Source organism: Talpa europaea (genome assembly GCF_964194135.1).
Source record: "Talpa europaea genome assembly, chromosome: 10".
Classification (NCBI taxonomy): domain Eukaryota; kingdom Metazoa; phylum Chordata; class Mammalia; order Eulipotyphla; family Talpidae; genus Talpa; species Talpa europaea.
Genome location: NC_140077.1, coordinates 6,049,484 through 6,069,815, shown reverse-complemented (window position 1 = coordinate 6,069,815; position 20,332 = coordinate 6,049,484). Strand labels below are relative to the sequence as shown.

At 50.6% G+C, this 20,332-nt stretch overlaps 1 protein-coding gene across 5 annotated transcripts in view; it reads right to left on the bottom strand.

Moving 5' to 3' along the window:
* Positions 1-9,734: 9,734 nt before the first annotated feature.
* Positions 9,735-20,332, bottom strand: part of FGFR2 (fibroblast growth factor receptor 2) — a gene marked incomplete at both ends in the record, with an annotated part of 89,843 nt that continues 79,245 nt past the window's right edge. For all 5 annotated transcript variants that reach the window (XM_084244978.1, XM_084244974.1, XM_084244976.1 and 2 more), the window contains 5 exons: positions 9,735-9,899; positions 13,720-13,825; positions 15,313-15,450; positions 17,029-17,099; positions 17,632-17,754. In XM_084244978.1, coding sequence (XP_084101104.1) covers positions 9,735-9,899; positions 13,720-13,825; positions 15,313-15,450; positions 17,029-17,099; positions 17,632-17,754 — 603 coding nt within the window. The remainder of the gene's footprint in view (positions 9,900-13,719; positions 13,826-15,312; positions 15,451-17,028; positions 17,100-17,631; positions 17,755-20,332) is intronic.

The following is a 20,332-nucleotide window of genomic DNA, read 5'->3' as shown; positions in this document are numbered from 1 at the left end:
GTGGAGAATTCCAGTCCTTGCATCTTGTCAGACCTCACCAGACAATATCCGGGTCAATGAGACCAGGGAGGGAGACGGGCTGCTACGGACCAGACTGTGTCCCACTCAAACTCTTATGTGGACACCTAGTCTCTCATATGACTGTACTTGGAGCTGGGCTTCTAGGAAGTAAAGTTAAATAAAATTATAAGAGAGAGACCCTGACAAGGATCCAAAGGGATCAGCAGCCTTATAAGAAAATAACTCTCTCTCCTTGCTCGTTCTCTCTCTTACTCCCTCTCCCTCTCTCCCTCTGTCTTCCTTCCTCCCTACACACGCACAAAGGCACTCAAGAAAGGCCACATGAGGACACACTCAGAAGGCAGCCATCTGCAAGCCAGGAAGAAACCAAACCAGCACAGAACCTTGATCCTGGGCTTCCAGTCCCCAGAACTGTGAGAAATAAACTTGGGGTGGTTAAGCCCCCAGTCCGTGGCATTCAGTGATGGCAGCCTGTGCTGCTAATGCAAGCGCAAACTCAGACCATGAGGGAGAAAGAAAACCTCACTGTGGCCAGCCACCACCCTGGGCGCGTCGCGTCATCCTCACCCCTCAGTTTCCGAGCTTGACTCCCTCCCCCAAATCTCTTCCATCTTCAGGGGGAGAGATGGACTCCTGGCCCTCTTCATGGAGACCTGGGCTGAGATTTGCCCAGTCAACTCAGGGAGTCACTTTTACCTTAAATACTCACCCTCAAACAAAACAGCAGTTACCAGAAGGGATGTGGGGGGAAGGGAAGGGGATAAACTGGTTATAGGGTAAGTAAAAAAGTATCAGGCGTTTCTGTCCTCCTGCCATTAGGAGTGATGAGGGAACCCTGCGTCCTGAATGCATGCCTGATGGCGGCACCTGGAGTAGGGTGTGGGCATAGGTAGATGGGATTCACCTGGGCTAAGGCTGGGCTTGTAAGGGCGGTGTCATGGGGACGCCAGCAGAAGCAGAGAGAACGAAAGAGAGAGTGTAAGAGAAGCAGAGACCACCAGAGAAGGCCGAAGAGCCCAGAAAGAGTGAAGACTTGCTGGGGGCTGGGAGGCCTTCCAGCCCCCCGGCACCCCTGCCTGCTGCGTACCCAGTAAAATCCCAATAAAAGCCTGCAAGAGCCACTGAGGGCTCCAGGACTCTCTCCTCCTTTACCCTGTCTGCTCGGGTCATAGAGAACCTGCGCTGTGTCCATTCCTGCCATTACACTGGTCAAAGAGATCAACTGGATGATGAGGGATGGAAACTAAACTTTTGGTGATGAGCATAAGGTAGAATATATCTGAAATCTATATAATGTTATAAAACAATGGTACTTGATTTTTTTTTGATTCACTTTTTTTTTTTTAAACTAACTTCATAAGAGCAGGTTTCTCTGTCTCCCTCCTGCACAGGGGTCAGGCCTACTGCTGTTGTCACCAGAGAAAGGCCCACACACTTGGGTCGCTCCCTTTCCTCAGCAGGTTCTGCCCTCCAAGCGGGTCTCGTGTGGGTCACACCTCAGCTGAAGGCCCCCATCAGAGAGGGATGAAATCTCGGGGCTGCTGCAGGCATCAAGAACAATCTGGATCTAGAATTGGGCCAGCTTGGGTTTGGGTCCAACTCCCCCACCCCTACCCCCACAATTATGTAATTGTGAACAAACTCCTGCTCCCTGTTCTTATTACCTGAGCATGTTAGGAAGGTGAAATGAGAGAAGCTGCTAGAAGGCCCACCTCACTGAGCTCCCTTCTCAACAGGATATGACAGGAATGGGCATTACCCTTCTTGTCTTGTCAGAACCTAGCTCCCCAGAAAGCCCTTGGATGAAAGGAAGCTTCCAGGAAGTTAACCATGAATACCGACCTCAATCACCACCAATCTGGTTGTAATATAATTTAAGAGGACCCCCAAGTCTCAAATACCGCACCTTCCACGTATGTAAATGGTTGAATATTGCACCCTGCTCTAAATATGTCCATCCCTAGCCAGGGAACTTGTGACTGTGAGCTTTTTTGGAATCAGAGACCTTGCAGATATCATTAAATTAAAACTCTCAAGATGAGGCCATCCAGGATGATGTGGGTGGGCCTCAATTCCACGGTGAGGACCTCACTGGGGACACACATGGAGGAGAGACGACTGTGTGAAGACAAGTCGGTGAGGAATGCCTGGAGTGCTAGAAGCTGCAAGCAGTGGAGACAGCTGCCCTCCAGGAGCCTGTGGAAGGCACCACCTGCTTGACTGGGGACTCTGGGCTCTGGAAGGGGATGGAGTAAATACCTGTTGTGTTAAGCCAAGTTTGTGGTCATTTCTTGCAGCAGCACTTGGAAACTAATACAACAGTCTGCAGGACTGTTTCAAAAATGAGTAACAAGTGGGGTACCTGCTACCCCAGTGCTGCCCTGGCCCACTGTCAGTAACCGGTGACTGGTTGGCTCAGTGGAGAGCAGAGTAACATGGATCCAGAGGCCACCTCTAACCAACCAACCTCACTAACTTGCTTCTGGACAGTCTTAAGAGCCTTCTCTCGAGGGACCACCCCCTTGAGATGGGTGTCCCCGCCCAGTGCCAACTCTACCCAAGAAGGCTTTCCCCTCTGGAAACTCATTCTGGTAATGCACCATGACCCTAGGCTCTGCCTTCTGGAAGCTAAGCTAAGGACTCCACCCGAGCCTCCCTTTGCATGAAGTCAGGGCCTTTCGGCTTCTCAGGACAGTCTTCTGTCCATCTGTCCGTCACATCGAGCCGTATCTCCCAGCCAAGGTTCCTGGCAGCTCTGACAGGCAGGATTTTTTAAGGGAGGTGAACATGTCCCCCATTCCTTCCAGCCTGTGATGGTGGGGAGGGGAGGAGTCAGGTGTGCTTAGAACCTTGGTCTGAGGGGCTTAGAAAGGAACTGCTGGGCCTCCCTGGTGGTTCAGGCAGTTGAGCGCAGTGCTGTGAAGCTGTCCGCAGCCTCTACAGTGCCAGTTCAATCCCAGCTGGTTGGGGAGCTACCCACATGGCACAGCAGACCTCTCCTGTCTCGCCCGCTGCTCCCCTCAGCAGTGTATTTTGTCAATCTGCCTGTTCTGTTCCCCGCTCTGTCTCTGGTGAATCCTCTCACCCTCCAACGGATCTGGCCTATGCCCAGGCTCTTGTATAAATAAAAATAGATCTTTAAAAAAAAAAAAAAAAAAGGAACTGCTCAGGCCAGCTACACATTCCAGCAGTGGTGGGCCAGGGAGGGTGCCCTGGCGAGTTCTGGCTCCCTGTCCAATCCCCCATCCCTCAGATGCAGTAACAACCCCCTTGACTCCCATAAAAGCACTGTGCTTGCTGTGTACAAGCAGCTCCAAATCAACCCGATCCCCAATCCCCCTCCCAGGCCCACTTCAGACCCTCCCTCGACAACCCTTCTGTGCCCTGCCTCCCACCTTCTCTCTGAAAAGCTGGGCACGCCTCTGTCGAAGTGGAACCAACCTGAACTCTCCTAAGGAGCCCTTGGGTCGTGTCAGATCTGAACCCGCTGTCAGGGGGTCGTCAAAGGAACTCTGGGTGTTTGTGCTCGTCTGAAAATCTGCCAGGCCGTCCTCGAGGGTGTGCGCGCACCAGCAAGCCCCGCTCCCCGCCCAGCGCTGCCCGGGCGGCTCAGGTTCTCCGTGGGGCTACAGGTGCCATGTAAATCAGCTCGAGCCAACAATGTGTACCTTTCAAGGGACACCACTTACATCCCCGCCGTCTCCCGGGCACCCGCCCTGGTCTTTGAAAAGGGTCTCGGCTTTCACGCTGGGAATCTGCCAGGGGTTCAGCTTCCCCCCAGCAGTTCCCCCCATCTCAAGTCTCCTGCACTTGACTAAACTCACCTGCTTTCAGGTCAGAAAAATAAGGGCTTAGTGTTTGATTTGCTTGAAACCTCACCGAGAAGACAGGGGAAAGCTGAAACCAGATGCAAGCATTTCTACGGCCGGCGTCCATTCCCCGCACCACGGATGGCGTGTGCAGATTTGCCCCCGGACCCGCTCAGGTGGGGACGCCAAATGCTGATTTATGGAGCAAGCAGCTCTGTCACTTCAAGCAATTTGACCTTGAGAGATGCTTTTAGCTCCGGGAACGGGGAACCAAATACAAGTGGCACTAGCTACGTGTGCAGGGAACAAACGTGGCTCAGTCACCCCGCCGTCCTGGGATGGCCTCTGTGCTCGGAGAAGACTTCGGACAAGGATGTGTGCCTATCCTCTCTTCCATGAAAATCTTAAAGCGTGCAAGAACACCGGGAGAGTGGAAAATAAAACCCGGCCAGAAGATTGTGAAGCGGGCCGTCCTGCCCTCTGGACTCGGTGTCCCAGGCCTGCCAGGAACACAGAGTGTTTCGGTACAAAGGTGCTCCTTAGCTGGAAGAGATCAGATTTACTTCCTGCCAAACAAGCATCATTCAAATCCCAATGTCAACCTCTCACCTCCCTCCTTTGGAAGAGCCACATTATTTACTTAGCCTTTGGTTTGCAGGTCTCTGTGGCAACCTTGTTTGGGAGAGTGCTGGGCACCAGCTCCTCAGGCTCCAGGGCAGAGACATGCCAGGGGGCACGTCGAGACACATAGAGATGGCCGCTTACTGTCTCCAGAGGATTTTAGAACATCTCCCTTGGCTAGATGATGTTTTTTTGTAACATTTATCCCCACCCCTAGGCTCCTCTTTTAAGTGGGCCCCGTTCTTGAAAGTATCACCTAATTTCAGCATCTTGTTACCTGCTACTGCCTTAATCCACAAACCACCGGTATGGACCTGGCATCCACCTGGCATATTGCTATCCGAACCCAATGTGGGCAAATATCTTTGTAAAGGGTGACAGGAAATATTTTCAGCCTTGGGGGCCAGACGCACTCTGTTGTAACTAGTTAGCTCTGCCATTGTGCCCCTAAAACCACCATATAGCATAGTAGAGGAATAAGTGTGGCGTGGTTATGACTCCCGAAATGTGAATTTTATATCATTTTCACATGTCATACATACACATACCTTTAAAAAATGTCAACCATTTGAAAATATAAAATACCTTTCTGAGCTCTCAGGCAGTGTAAGAGGAGGGGGGTAGGTCAGATAGACAGTGAATCATAGTTCGCACCATCATCTGCACAAAATCAGGACAAGCTCACCGTAACCACACCCCAGCCCCAGCCTTGGCCTAAAGCTTTGATTTTGTCTTTTTCATCCTCAGCTCTGACTACTATAGGGTGATGGCAGGCACCAAGACCCACGGGGAGTAAAGGTGATGCCAGAAAGGGTCCAATTTCCTGCCCTGCTGTGTTAGTGCCACAAAGGCACACTCAGCCTTTTTCCAGAAGCAGCAGCAAGTCAAATCACCAAGCCGTTTTAAGGGCTTCTCCCCATCTGCGTAAACTCTGCAGCCATTGTCTCCACGTGACCTTCTACAGTCAGAGCTGGCACCAATGAGGTACCAGCAGTGGGCCAGAACCCCTGCTGAACTTCCCCCAGGAACGGAGAGCTGGTCCCAGTCCGGTCCTGTAACTTATACCGATTTCACAATTCCCAACCATTTGGCAGGACGGGCCCTGGACAATGCACAATGGCAGCCCTGGGACGCACTGCATCGGGCGGCCTTTATTTTTTCCCAGCTGGTATTTCCTTTTGTCACAGCACCCACTTTAATCCGCTTGTGACAACATCACATGCAGAATCAGGAGGAATCTTCCTGAAAAATATCTCCCGAGCTTTGGCTTCTGTCCGCATCTGCCTCTGGGAACATGGGACTTAAGAATTCACCAGCTCTATCTGTGCCTTGAATTCTCCCTCAAAGCTCATGCAGCCCACTGCCTGGCAGAGTTCTGGGAGCAAATGCTTGTTTTCAAAGGGAGCATAAAGGTTGAATATTGTGGACACAATTTCATTACTTTCACTGACTTAAAACTTTAAAGGTTATAATTTTAAAAGGGGGGGGGGGCGCCACGGCCCTAGGGAAATTCACAACCTACTAGCAGTTCTACTAATAGTTTCACGACTAAGTTTCTACGGTAATGTGACAATTACACACACACACACACACACACACACACTTTCTTTTTATATTTCTATATCTACACCCATGTCAATGTCCACATCTATGTGATATAAATGGGTCAATAAAGACAGACAGATATAAACAGATGATAGAGAAAGAGATTACAGACAGAAAGGTACAGATAAACTGATAGATAAACAGCAGCTAATATTTGAGCACTATGTAGCAGGCACTGTGTTCGGTAAGTCACAGGTGAAATCTCATAACATTTAAGAAAGGGATCATTTGTCCATATTTACAGACTAAGAAAATATTTTCTCCTCTATTCTTCATTGATAAATTCATAAAGGTTCTCTGCTCCTTCCTAAGTACATCATGCTGAGGATTTTGACTTGTCAGGAACACCTGGCTAAGCACCCCACTTCCCCAAATAAGGAATCAGAAGAGGAGAAAGAAACTAAAGACACAACTAGCAAAGAAGTGGTGTTCTGAACTAGAGGAAGGAAAATCAATTACCTGGAATGTTAAGCCTAATACTGCCACCAAACTAAACCCCCGAGGACTCAGCTTTGCAAGCTAGAAGAAACACCCCAACTTTTATTCCCAAGGTTCCCAGAGGACAGCAAAGCTGGCTGGGTTCCCCAAGAACTGACGCTGCCTGTCCCCAGAGGCACTGTCTGCCACAGCACCTCAGGTGACCTGGAGGCAATTTTGAGGAGCCCATCAAAACCCCCGGAAACCCCGAGGAAAAAAGAACACAAGAAGGGCCCCATTCCAGAATGTCACTGGAGACATGGAAGGCTCCTGTAGCCCCTGCCCAGCCAAGTCACTTCAAGGCTTCCTGGGGACGAAATGTGAGAGAAGATAAACTTTGCTTTCATCTTTAACAACATCAAAAAATAAATAACATCAAAACGCAGGCTGGATAAGGAAGACTCCGATGTGCATACATAAATAATGGTGCATTAATCAGCCCCGAGGACTGCTCAAGCTCACCAGACTTTGATATAAAACCAGGAGTCTGGGAGAGTGGGGCTCAAGGATCACAGCCAGGAGAGTCTGTCTCTTCCCATCACGTGGCTGTGCCTCCTGGCTTCCCCAGCCAAAAGGGGAGACATGAAGTTGATCAGTTTCTCAGCCCCTCTATTCTGTGAGTCTCCACTGAGGCCTCTTAGCTATGACGGCGATTTTGCAAGGGCAAAAGCCAAGCCAAATAAGTGAAGTGTATTATTCTAGAAAAGCCAGGACTCTTGCGAAAACAATTCATACCCAACAGAATGGCTGTAACGATACTGAGATATTTATACATGAGCAATACTCAGTGTTGGGGATACGAAGAAACCAGAGCCCTCATGCAATGCCAGTGAGAAAGTGCAAACAGAATGACGGCCGTCAAGCAACTCCTCAACAAGTCAAAATAGTCACCCTATGACCCACCTGTAGGCATGCATCCGGAAGCAAGCCTGCCCACTCCAAAACCTGCACACAGAAGTTCCTCCTAGCACTGCTCCAAATAAGCAGAAAGTGGAATCAACCCGAATGTCCATCAACAGATAAGGAATAAGCAAAACGTGGCGCAAGAGACTGGCTTGGCAGTAGGAAGACTGCCACGCTGAACATGGATGACTCCCGAAGGCATGATGTCCAGTGAAAGCAGCCAGACAAAAGCCATCAATACTATCACGACTCATGTGCAATGACTAGAACGGGTGAGTCCACAGACAGCAGCCTGGTGGATGCCACAGCTGGATGGAGAGGAAGGTGGGAGGGACTATTTGTGGGTACAGAGCTTCTTTTTGGAGTAATGAACATGTTTAGGAATCAGAGGGTGGTAATGGATGAACAGCCTTGTGAGGTCACTGAAATCACAAATGGACAAAACAATTCTCAGGAAGATGAAAAGGAATGTTCATTGCGTGTGCTGAGTACCTGCAGCTAACCCTCATGGCAAGACCAGGAGGCCAGGCTCGCCAAGCCACCCCCTCTACAAAGCTCTCTCCTGCGGCATTGCTGGTCTGCTCCTCTGGGATGCCCTGAAGCCCAGGAAGCAACCCAGTAGGGTTCAAGCTAACCTCTTCAGCCTTTCCATTGGACACCCCTGTCCCAGGTACTGCTGGTCCACGCGTCCTCCCACCCCACCCCTCCAACAAGTGACCCCCTTGGCACACACACCAAACCTCCCCAGATCTGCCTTCTCTGCAATCACACCACACGGCACTGAGTCCACACCTCTGAGCACAGGAAACCATCGGGTAAGACACGAGTATTAAAAAAATAAGCTGCGTGACATTTATTTTGTCTTGTTAACATTAATATCTGTAGAAACATTTTTATTGTCAGTATAAAAATTAACAGGTTTTATTAAATACTTTCTCCAATTCTGTAACATGTAAAATCAGTGTCATCTGCATTCATCTTGCGTGGCTCGAGCAAAGTGAGTGTTTCGAAAGCAAAACACAAAACACTGTAAGACGGCTCGTGTGCCGTGGCGCTCTGTCTGGCGCTGGTGTCAGGCCGGATCTTTCTGGCGAGGTCCTGCCAGAATTAGATGGAAGCAATCCCTTCGCAAGATGGAAATCTCCCAAACTCCCAGCAGAACAGTTTCTCTTTTCTAGGATGAGACGGAAGATCCTATGAGGCTTCTCCCACATCAAGGAACATGGAAACCGTTAGCGAAACTCACCGAAGAAAATACAGGCCGATCTGACTCATGGGCAACTCGGGCAGAGGCCAGCTGCAGAGAGAAGGACATTCCGCCATCCTCTAACGAAGGTCCATCCTCCAGGAATGAATTAAGGCATCTTTTTGAGAGAACGCTGGTACCATTTGTCTTGGGAAGTCCAGTCAAATGCTAGCAGGGCCCAGTCAGAGCTACCAAATCACCTTCTCCTACCGGTGGTTCCTAATGTGGACATTTACGTGGTTTCAGCAGAGTTTAAGCACAAATAAATCAAACTTTATTCCCCCCCAATTAGTCATATTCTGTAAATATTTCTCTTTTCAAAGGATCTGATGACTAGTTAAGTTCAAGAATAGGTTAACTAGTTCGATGCATTGCCTGCATAGAAATGCCACTTAAATTACAAAAAAAAACTATAAATGATTAATTGTTTTGTATATTACCAATTCATTAATAAATTAATGTTATACCATTTTCCCTGAAAGCAAAGTATTTTTCCACCTCTGCTCGGTGAAAATTAAGAAATTCTGTGTAAGAACAGCATTTAGCAAATAACTATTAAAAAAAGAGACCAATTTTCTAGGTGCATTGGGACATCCATTTAAAATCAATACAAAAAATAATTCCTTGTAAATATATAATATATATTTATACATAATTTGAATATATTTACATACATCCAGCACCTATATACTGCAATTGTGCTCTGTAAGTGTGTGCTGACATATATTTTCTCCAATTATTACAAAATTCACAAGGAAGGCAGAACACAGGTTCGCCTCGAGTCCGGCTGGTCCGTAGCCAGCACCCACGGTGGTCACGGGCACAGAGTGGCCCTCGGCAGTCCACTGCCCCGGAAACATTCTTCCCCCGGTGACCATGACGAGTGTCCAACCGTATAAATTCTCTACACGTGTGCCGATTACTTTCCCATTATTTACTCCTCTGATTCCTATATACAAGGGAGGCGGCAAGCTCCCTGGGGCCTGACCTCCCTGCTCAGTGTCGCTAGCTTCCTGGTGCTGTCCTGTGAGGGGACAGGAGGCCAGGCCCATTCAGGTTTTGACGCTGCCGTTGATCTGTGGGTACTGAGGAAGGCATGGTTCGTAAGGCATGGGGTCCGGAGAGAAAACAGAATCATCTCCTGAAGAACAAGAGCTCCTTGTGTCGGGGTAACTGGGTGAATATTGTTCGAGAGGCTGACTGAGGTCCAGGTACTCCTGAAAGAAGGCAAGATGAGACTTTTACTTCAAAAGCAGGCTCTTACAAGGTTGATACCAGAGCTGGGACAGGACGAGGAACACCCCATCCCAGGATTAGAGGCCTAGCTCCCCCTGGCTCCCCCAGAGGCCCTCCTAGAGCCCCTGACTCTACATGCCCAAGGCTGCCCCTCATTATGTGTCCACAACCACTGTGAATAAATGGAGGCCGGCAACCCAGGGCAGGGCATGCAGGTTCACTGCCAATTCAGGCAACCAGAAAAGAATCTTGGAGTCCTCGGGAGACCTGACAGGCCTTCGGAGTTAAAACAGGGAAGCAGGTACACAGGCACCCCAGCAGACAGGCATGCTGGAGGCTGGCAGCAACGGAGACCACCAGTCCCCTGCGATCTCCACAATTTCGGCTGGTCTCCCCCCTCCTCTCTCTCCACCCAGGTGTCTGTGCTTACGCTACATGCACCCTGTGCTCTCTGGCTTCTCAGCCCAGGTATCCGATTTACAGGCGAGTGTGCCCTGTGCTCACACTCCCAAGCACTTTTTGCACCAAGACTATATCACGTGTGGGCAACAAAACCCAGGAGGAAAAACAAGGCCGAAGTTGGTGGCTGTAGAGGCTGGTGTTGGGAGGCGGGCGAAAGCCCAAGTAAATCCCTTTTCCCTACAATAAGCCACTGGCAACTGGGGAGTGCTGCAACCTGCTTGCACTGCAGGTGCTGCGTGGTCAACTTGACTTCAGAGACCCAGGAGGGTTGCCTGCTCTGCTCCGCATCATTGGTTTCAAATCCAAACCCAGCAAAATGGAAAAAATGCGGGACCCCTTTAAATAGTTGGAACTATGACTATTTAAGGACATTTTACTATTGTCGTTTCTTGGAAATCAGAGCATGTCTCCAGTCATCAGGTAGCTTCATGGATGTAACTCATTACTCTCAGAAGCCCTGACAGTTGCAAATGTAAACAGGTTCCCTCCAAAGCCTCAGATACATGCTCATGCATGCTAAATCCAAAATGGACCACTAAAGAAAAGTCTAGGTAAATAGAGGTTGGGTTTCAAAGTTGGTAGGTTTGGAATACAAAAAGCCCTGTCCTGCTCCCTAAAGCCCCCACCGGGGCTGCTGTCAGAGACGGGCGCACCCGCAGGTCGGGGATCACACACCTCGCAGTAGACCCCACCCCCTGCTCTCGCAGGGCCCTTGCGTTAAGAATGGGCTTTCACATTTTTAAAAGGTTGGAAAGAGTCAGAGAAGAATAATACCTCATGGCATTAAACTTGTATAACATAACATAAAATTCATATAAAATCATATAAAATTTAAATTTTAGGGCCCAGCAAGTTTGATCTGGAACAGAGGCATTCACTCATTGTCGCTGGCTGCAGGCAAAGCTGAGTTGTTTCGAGAGAGATGGGGTGGCCTGCCGAGCTGAAGATGTGAATGGCGTGGCCCCTCGCAGTCATGTACAGACCCCCACTCTGAAACCGGGGACCGATTGTTAAGTCGGGTCTCAGGGCATGTGGGGTGTCAGCTCACCCACCCAGAAGCCTGTGATTCCTCGGTGACACCTGTTTAGCTGAGCTGGAGGCCAAAAGTGCAGACTCTGGCACAACCCACCTCGGGGTTACCAGAAAGAACCCACAGAAGGTCAGCGACCGATAACGTTTTAAAAGACCAAACAAAAAAAAGACACGCCCCACTATAATTCATCACCCAGGCTGGCAAGAGGAAGCCCCCACCCCAGAATGGGGGATGTGTCAGTTCCAACAGCATCAGCACTGGCCTCACAACTGGAAACAAACACGCCCACCACATCAAAAGCGGACTTTTTGCTTACAATGATAAAAATGAAATTTTGTCCTAAATGGAACCATTTTGCTCAGGCATATGGTAATGATTTCCAGAAGGAAAGAAACTTCGATTTTTATATCCGTTAGACAATACGGCATTCTGCTTTCTTATGTTAGGATCCTAGATTCAAAGTTCAGGGTGAGCGCCCCTGCTTTAGGCGGAACTGTACTAAGAGCACTGAGCATGGGCACAGGGCCGTTGCGATGGAACTCTAGAGCTTTTCCTAATTTCTAAATGAAGCCGTAAATGTTCAAATCCAATGCTGGGGGGGTGAAGAGGGATGGGAGGAGCCACGGGGATATCAGTGGATTCCAAGTCTAGGGTAAAAGGAACTTAAGCTAGAAACAACAGTTTTGGCAGGAGAAGAAAGTTGTTTTTTTTTTTTTTTTCCTTCCCCTTGAACTGCTCCTCTCCTTTCAACTTCTGAAGGTCAGCTGTCTTCATTTAAATGCAATCTCTCCCTTTATCAGCCACAGCCAGATAATGTCCCTGGCCCAAGGCTTCTTATCACAACCTTTAATTATTCTTGTTTAATATCATTCTAAAATTGTGCAGTGTATTATTTGAAAATAAATTATTCTTCTAAAATGGGTGATTTTAACCATTTTTGTGTTAAGATCACAGAGAGGTAGTTTTTTTCTGTTTGGGGAACATGGCACTGCATCCTCAATAAATCTCCCAAATTGATTCAGCAACAATTTCTCTATTGTGGGCCTCTGTGGCTTTGATGGATTTATTGTCCCTCCTGCTTACTCCCTCACCCTCGTCTTGGGAGCCTCCAGGTGGGGGCTGAAGTGGCCAGGGAAGGCTGAATCGAGACAGAGTGATTTTGCTGGTATAGATTCTAAATATTTTATAGAAAGTAAACATGTCACTGAAAAATACACATTTTCATCTAAAAATCACACAAGTCATTCATGGAAACTAGATATTTGAGGACCACAATGTTGTCTATGCAGGTGTCAAAGGACAGTGCTGAGACCCGAAACCTGCTTAAAGCCACACACCGGCGTTACCAGCATAATTGCTTCTTAAAAAATCAAAAATTCTGGGCCTCCCCGGTGGCGCAGCGGTTGAGCGCTGGGTTGCGAAGCTGCCCACGGCCTCTGCAGCGCCGGTTCGATCCCCGGCTGCTCCCCGGCCACCGGAGGAGGGTCCCGCATGGCGCGCAGACCTCTCCTGCCGCCCGCTGCTCCCCTCAGCAGTGTACTTCGGTCCTTCTGCCTGCTCTGCTCCCCGCTCTGGCTCTGGTGAATTCTCTCACCCTCCCGCGCTTCTGACTGTACCCAGTGCTTGTATAGGCAAATAAATAAATCTTTAAAAAAAAAAAAAATCAAAAATTCTCTTTCTAAAATTTCAAATGGACATTCTAGGACATCTTGTGCGGGTTTCAGTCGCACACACGAGGAGACCCCAGACCTCATGCCACTGCCAGACAGGATCCTGTGGGCCTGTTGGTGTCCACGGAGGCTGCGGTCCCAGGAGTTCACGCGTCTGGGCCTGCCCAGCAGCAGCGGCTCTCACACCCATCCCAGAAGCCAGCCGCACCCACCCGAGCTCTTTCCACGCAAATCCAGACACTGTCGTTGGGCACTGCTGCCCCCTCCCACTCTCCTGCATGCCCATCCTGGGCCCACCACCCCAAAAAGCCACACTGAGGGTACCCGCCACTCCAGAGCCTCGCTGAGGGGAGCCAGCACCCCAAAGTCACCCTGAGGGGACCCGCCACCCCAAAGGCCACACTGAGGGGCAGTGTCAAGAGAGGCCTCTTTGGTTTCATGAGTCAGAACTCACAAGCTCTGGGGAAAATCAGAGTTTGGGAGGAATGCAGTTTAACTCTGTCTGACCCCCCATGGAAAGATGATAAATGACTACACTCCAAGCCGACTCCACCAGGGAGGCTGCATTTGAGAAAGCACACTGACGGGCCTCGCAAGCAGAGTGAGGATCCCGGGTTTCCCGAAGCAGGTCCTTACCTCGTTGGTTGTGAGAGTGAGAATCCGATCCAAGTCTTCGACCAGCTGCTTGAAGGTGGGCCTCTGGGAGGGCACCGCGTGCCAGCAGTCCCTCATCATCATGTACCTGCAGAGAGGGGCTCCCTGAGCACCAGCACGTGGCTGCAAGCAGCTCCCATGGGCAATGTGGAGAGGGATCCCCCCTCGGTTACGAAAACGCGCCAGAACGGTCCAAGCAGCTAAGTTAGGAGCTCAGATTCACTGTTCCTAAAGACCTACTGGTTGGCTCCTCTGAGAGCCACATGGAAAGTTTGCCGAAGGGTCACTTTACCCACAACATACTAAGACGGTTTCTACACCATTCAGAAGGACATGTCTGCATGTCTCCACTGTGTTCCTAGTGTCCCCGGGGCAGGGCCACACTTGGGTGATCAGAGTAGGGGGTGTTCAGACTGGCCCCCCACCAACGCCTGCCTGGCCCAAGGCAGCTCTTCTTTATCTGTCTGACACTTTGGGTTTTGTTTTAAAGATTCTAGCAGACAAAGCTTCCTCAGTCTTGAAAAACGAAGGCTGGAAACCACAATGTTCAAGACAGGTTTCTCTGAATCAATCTGCCATCGCTGGGCCGCGAACTAACTTCCTGATTAACTCTCAGAGAGGCCTAGGTTCCCAGCCTTATCTTGATTATAGGTTTCGACAGACCCTCTATATGAGAGAGAGAAATAGGAATGACAAGCAGCACAATAAATGCCTTTATATAATATACTATAAAATGTGGCCATTCATCAGACGTCCACCGTACACCGCAAGGCACTCTCGGGATTACTGATATAAAATCCCCGTGAAACGGGGCACAATAGACAGCAGTCTCCGGGACAATCACTCTTCTGAGTTAATCCTGGGGGGAGGACAGACTCCTTTTCAAAGCACTGTTCTTACTGTACAAGACAGAGGTCACACACACAACATAATTCTACTTCGAGCACGGGGTCGGTTTTTCGAGAAACCAGTGCATGGTTTTTAGAATAAGATCTTGAAGAGTGGCACCGAAGCAAATCTTTAATTCTCTGCACTCAACTGGGGGCAAAATGTGGGCAGCCAGACACCTCCCTGCTGGCGCTGGAGTCGGCCTATAAGTAGCAGCTGCCAGCAGTCACGAGGATGCTGTAGAAGCTCCGTGCCCCTCACCGCCTGCAGGGCCCGGCACAGGCCCAGAGAAGAGGTGATGCTGGTTCTTCAACCCCAAAGCCTTCTAGACTGTATATGAGGGACCCACATATGACACCGAGGTCTCCTCATCACTCCGAGGAAAGACAATAGCACAGTGGCCTGGGAGGAGCGGCCTGGCCCACCCTGAGGTCGGAGCCCTGGGCCGGGCAGCCCTACGCCCTCTATGGCAGAAGGGAACGTCCCTCCATACACCTCAGGAGGCCGTCCTTCCTTCTGGACAGTCACGACTGTCAGTGCTAGCTGCCTATCTCAGTTCTGGAACTGGGCCCAGAGCGTTTCAGCAATTCTTCTTCTTAGCAGATTATGTTTAGAAAACCAGGGGCCTTGGAAAACAGAAGGGCCACAGGCGTGGCAAAGACACGCGCGTCAGAGACTGGGCCTTACAGCTCGTTGGTGCAGTTGGCAGGCTTGTCCATCCTGTGTCCTTCCTTCAGTAGCTTGAAAAGTTCCTCCACGGGAATCCCTGGGTAGGGAGAGCCCCCTAAGGTGAAGATCTCCCACATCAACACCCCAAAGGACCAGCTGCAGAGAAGGGAGGAAACGGTGTTACCGACCCATCTGAATCACAGAAGCCTCAACAGGCCCAGTTAAGAAATAAACGCCCACTCACTCCTAAAGTTCAAAGGCAAATAACCTGAGTCCCCCTGCAGGTCATCCACGTGCCCCTGCCTGCCCTGAGGAGCAACCCCTAATGATGATGATGTGGGATGTTTCGATGGAACTTTCCATCCCTGGCAACAGACCAGTGATGGGGAGCCATCGCTCATCTGCTTGGCTTCAGTGGAGGCCTGGGGTGGTAGTGGTGTTCTCCTAACCCTCTGAAAAAATCCCCCAGCAAAGTGGAGATCCTGAGCCACGGGCTTCAAAGCTCTTTATGCTCCTGTCCAACTCTTCCGTCAGCCGATGCACATGACTCTAGGGCCGGGACCTCTCCGTGAGGGCAGCTGACAGAATAAGGCCAGCAGGCTCATCCCGCCAGGTAATAGCTACCCCAGAACTGGGGCATCTGAGGGCACAGCAGCTCCTGCCTTACTGAAGTCATGAGGCAGCTAGCGCTGGGCTGGGGCTGGGATGGAAGGTCCGGGCTTCACACCACAGGAACAGGAAACGTCTCATAGAGCGTAATTAACACCTGGCCTTGCAGAGACCCTTGTGCACTTTCCTAGCTCCGTTCCGGAGACTCGCAGTTCCTGAGACATCAGCCCGGGACCCTACATCTGCCTGCATCCCTATGGCTCAGGACACACGCCTTCCCGGCTCTGTTCGGGTGAGTTTCAGAAAGGAAACCTCCAGGTTTGGCCACTGCCAATGTGGGGCCACAGTGCCTTCCTTCTAAGCTTGTCCAGGGGACCCCTGAGGGAGTGGGGAGTCAGCACCTGCCCCAGAAATCCTCCCTCTCACCATCCAAATCGCTCAACTTCTTTCTATTTTTCATTTTGGAATAATTACAGACTGGGGGAACCTGCAAAAGGTAGTACAAGATGCCCCTGCACCCAGCTTCTGTAGCAGTCACATCCTTCAACCAGATCTCCAAACCCAGACTTGGAAAGAGCAATTGCAAGCTGACCTAAGAGCATCTTCCAGTGTGTGATAACACTATTGTTATCAGAAATGTCCCAAGTGATCCAACGTTCACACTATTTCAGTTATCAAGGGGGGCGAAGAGACCACTTTCTACAAAGGATCCACTGCCGAGCACTCCCCGTGGAGACCATCTGAGCAACCCACGGCCCACTGAGCTCGCCTGGCCAGGCCAAACCCTGAGAGGGGGCATTGCGACAGCCCACCCTCACGCAGGCGGGGGAAATCTCAGGATTCCTTCTCTACGGGGTCAAAGGACAGGCCAACAGCTTGGTGTCTGCACACCCTCGCAGAAGGTCAGGTGGGCACTTCAGCTACCCTGCTCTCTGAAGTCAGAGCAGTTGGAGACAGAGCACCAGTTAGCAGCCACCATGCAGCCCGTCCCTTCTGAGTCAGCCCCTGCACTCCCAGGGACGCGGGAAGCCAGCCGGCACCGCAGGTTGAAGAAAGATGAAGAGCCTAGAAGGTGTGTTTTGCAAGTGAACTGGGTGCAGAAACCAGAGGCAGGGAGTCACTTACACATCACTCTGGTGGGTGTACACCCTGTCAAAAAGGGCCTCGGGAGCCATCCACTTGACTGGAAGCCGCCCCTGCAAGATGGAGAAGGTGGAAACAAATGCGTTAAAACCAGTTGTGTTCAGCAGCTCTGCAGGGACCAGTGTCCTGTGCATCTCAGGAGCTGACGATGTTAACGGGTTGGGCCTTACGACAAAGGGCCTGGCACTGGGACTACCCTTCATGCTGAGATGCATAGATTTGGGGACATAATTAAAGCTCCTTTCCTTGGTTTCTCTCGATGCGTGCTCGCCTCTCAAAGACACACGCGGCAACCTTCTAGATAAAAACTAACCCAGCAACTCCCCAGCTCTTATCGATGCTAAGAAAGTTCTGGACAAAGAGGGTCTTCAAGATCCTAGAGAAGCTGCTGATGGGGCTGGGAGTGTTCCACACGGACTCAGTGTCTTAAACAGATCCCAAGTTTGCAAAGAGTAAGGCAAACTAGGGGAACAAGGGGCAGAGAAGGCGCCCTCATGGATGACTCTGGCTCAAAGTAGCCATCATCTTTTGTCTGGAACATTCCACACTGCCCCTCCTCCCACCACGTCACAGCCATAGACTTACATTTGTGGTCTTTTTGTAATAGTCTATGTTGTTGATGTCCCTGGCCAGCCCGAAGTCTGCTATTTTCATCACGTTGTTTTCAGTCACCAAGACATTTCTGGCTGCTAAGTCTCGATGAATACACTGAAATGGAGAAAGAACTCTTTTCAAAAGGCTTCAAATAATGACCGGAAAAGGCTTCAACTAAAAAGAAGACATATTCGCTTCTCATAATGCAGACAGAAGTTTCATCTTGGAGTCAAAAACTGGTGTTTCGGGCCTCCCCGGTGGCGCAGCGGTTGAGCGCTGGGTTGCGAACCTGCCCGCGGCCTCTACGGCGCTGGTTCGATCCCCGGCTGCTCCCCGGCCACCGGAGGAGGGTCCCACATGGTGCGCAGACCTCTCCTGCCGCCTGCTGCTCCCCTCAGCAGTGTACTTCGGTCCTTCTGCCTGCTCTGCTCCCCGCTCTGGCTCTGGTGAATTCTCTCACCCTCCCGTGCTTCTGGCTGTACCCAGTGCATGTGTAAACAAAACAAACAAACAAATAAATAAATAAAATAAACATGCCTCTAATAAAATAAAAAAAAAAAAACCAAACTGGTGTTTCTTTTCCTAATTAAAAATGCATAAATGACCAAGGTCCCGGCCACTTGGCAAAGCAGAGGGGGGCAAAGTAAGCGCAATCTCTTGTACCTGCCATCGAGGGCACCACCGCAGCCTGTGCACACGTCTGTATTAGTTCCCAAAAAAAACCTTGACCTTGACCCTTGCTCTTTGGACCTTTTGGGCAAACTTGGGGAGGAGGAGGTTAAAATGGAACATCATATCTTCACCTCTTTTTATTCCTCTACATTCTAACCTGTTTCCATCCCTGCCCCCTGCTTCTCCCCTTCCCCCACCAACAGTTTATGAGACGTGCTCCCCCCCTCTTTTTTAAAGATTTGTATAGAAGAATTGGGGTGCAGACCAGAGGTACAGGGGGTAAGAGGATTCACCAGAGACAGAGTGGGGAGCAGAACAGGCAGATCTACTGAAATCCACTGCTGAGGGGAGCAGCGGGAGACAGGAGAGGTCTGCTGCGCCCTGTGGGTCAGCTCCCTGGCCGGGGATCGAACTCAGGCTGTAGCGGGGATAGCGCTGAGACTCTACCCCTAGGCCACCACGGAAGCCCTTTCTGAGAATCTCTTAATTGTCAAATTAAAATGACCTAATTCCTCCATTTTCCCCTCTCTGGCTGTGGACACTGTTGATTTCTGGCTTATTTTGAAAACCATCTCCCCACTGAGTCCCCCATCCTTCTCTTGGTTGTTTCTTCCTCTCCACCTACAGGCTCAGATTCCATAACTAGTGCCGTGCTTTTTCTGCCCCTCATAATAAAGGACTTGTCCTACCAACCTGGTGTATCCCCACATGTCCTTGCGGCTCTGATTCTCAGGCACATACGAAAGATCTGCAAAGTCCCATCTCTGCCCTGACCCGATCCTGGGCCCAAGTTCCCATTTACAATGGCCATGGACATTTCCACGGGACGTCCTCTGGACACTTCCATTTTAAGGTCTCCACTCCCCTAATTCTTACCTCTTGGCCTCTCGGTCAGAGGCAGATGTACACAGAACTCGTCACACTCACCCCTCCCGAGTCTGCCCCTTTTATCTCCAAAATGCCTCTCCCATGTCCACCCACTCCATTCCCACCACTGACTCCCCAGGCCAGGCCGCCATGCTGGCCAACCCCCGTTCCCACACGTGGTGCCACTGCCCCCCAGCAGGCCCCGCATTTCCACAGGAGCATCACTGCACCCCCCCCCCCCAGGCTTCCCAGGGACCATGTCCCCAGAAGAACCAGTCACATCCTCTCCAGGCTTCCATCATGGCCAACGCCTGTCTGTCCACACTCTCTGCCGGGTCCTGGCCCCATGTGCAGCTCTGGGCTGAGCAAGACTGGGTGGCCAAGGCAAAGAAAACCAAGTCAAGTGAAATTCCCACCTCTGCAGAACCCTGAGTGCCCACCAGTTCCCATCATGAGGGCGCTGGGGCTGCCCAATGCTGGTTTTTCTGTCTTTGATTTTTGGGGGAGGTCAGTGGCTTGCTCAGGGAGGACGACTAGCACCCCAAGTTCCAGGTGCACGCTGGTGCCTCTGCATGACTGATCACACTAAATCCCATGGCAAGCCATGATACGGCTGCTATTAAACCCATTCACAGATGGGAAAGTTGAGGCTTGCTTTGAAAAGAAAAACCTGTGCAGGTTTGAACATCTTGGAGGTATAACTGGTTTGGGGAGTTGGTAGAAAAATGAGTGTGCTTTGAACTAAAAATAGCAAGGCTTTCATATTGTGCTCGGCTCCAGTACCCCATTAGCTGATTACACCCCTGCATGCGCCACCGAGTTTCTTTCTTCACTGCCTCCCCCACACACCTGAGCAGGGCCTGAGGACACTGCACGCTGGGCTCTGCCTGGAGCCTGACCCAGCGAATGCTTCCTGAGCTGAATTCAAGATTCCACTCCCCCCTCCCAGCACCTCTGGGCTGTACCCCAGTTCTTAGATGCATAAATAAATGCATCTTAAAAAAAAAAAAAAAGCACAAAATTCCACCCAACGAGCTCACCAGGCCCCCTTGCTCTTCCTTCCAGAGTGGTCTCCAATATGCTCATCACTGCCCACTGCGGGGTGGGGGGGAAGGCCAGGATCTGGGCTCGCCTGCTGCTTCGCTCTCCACCC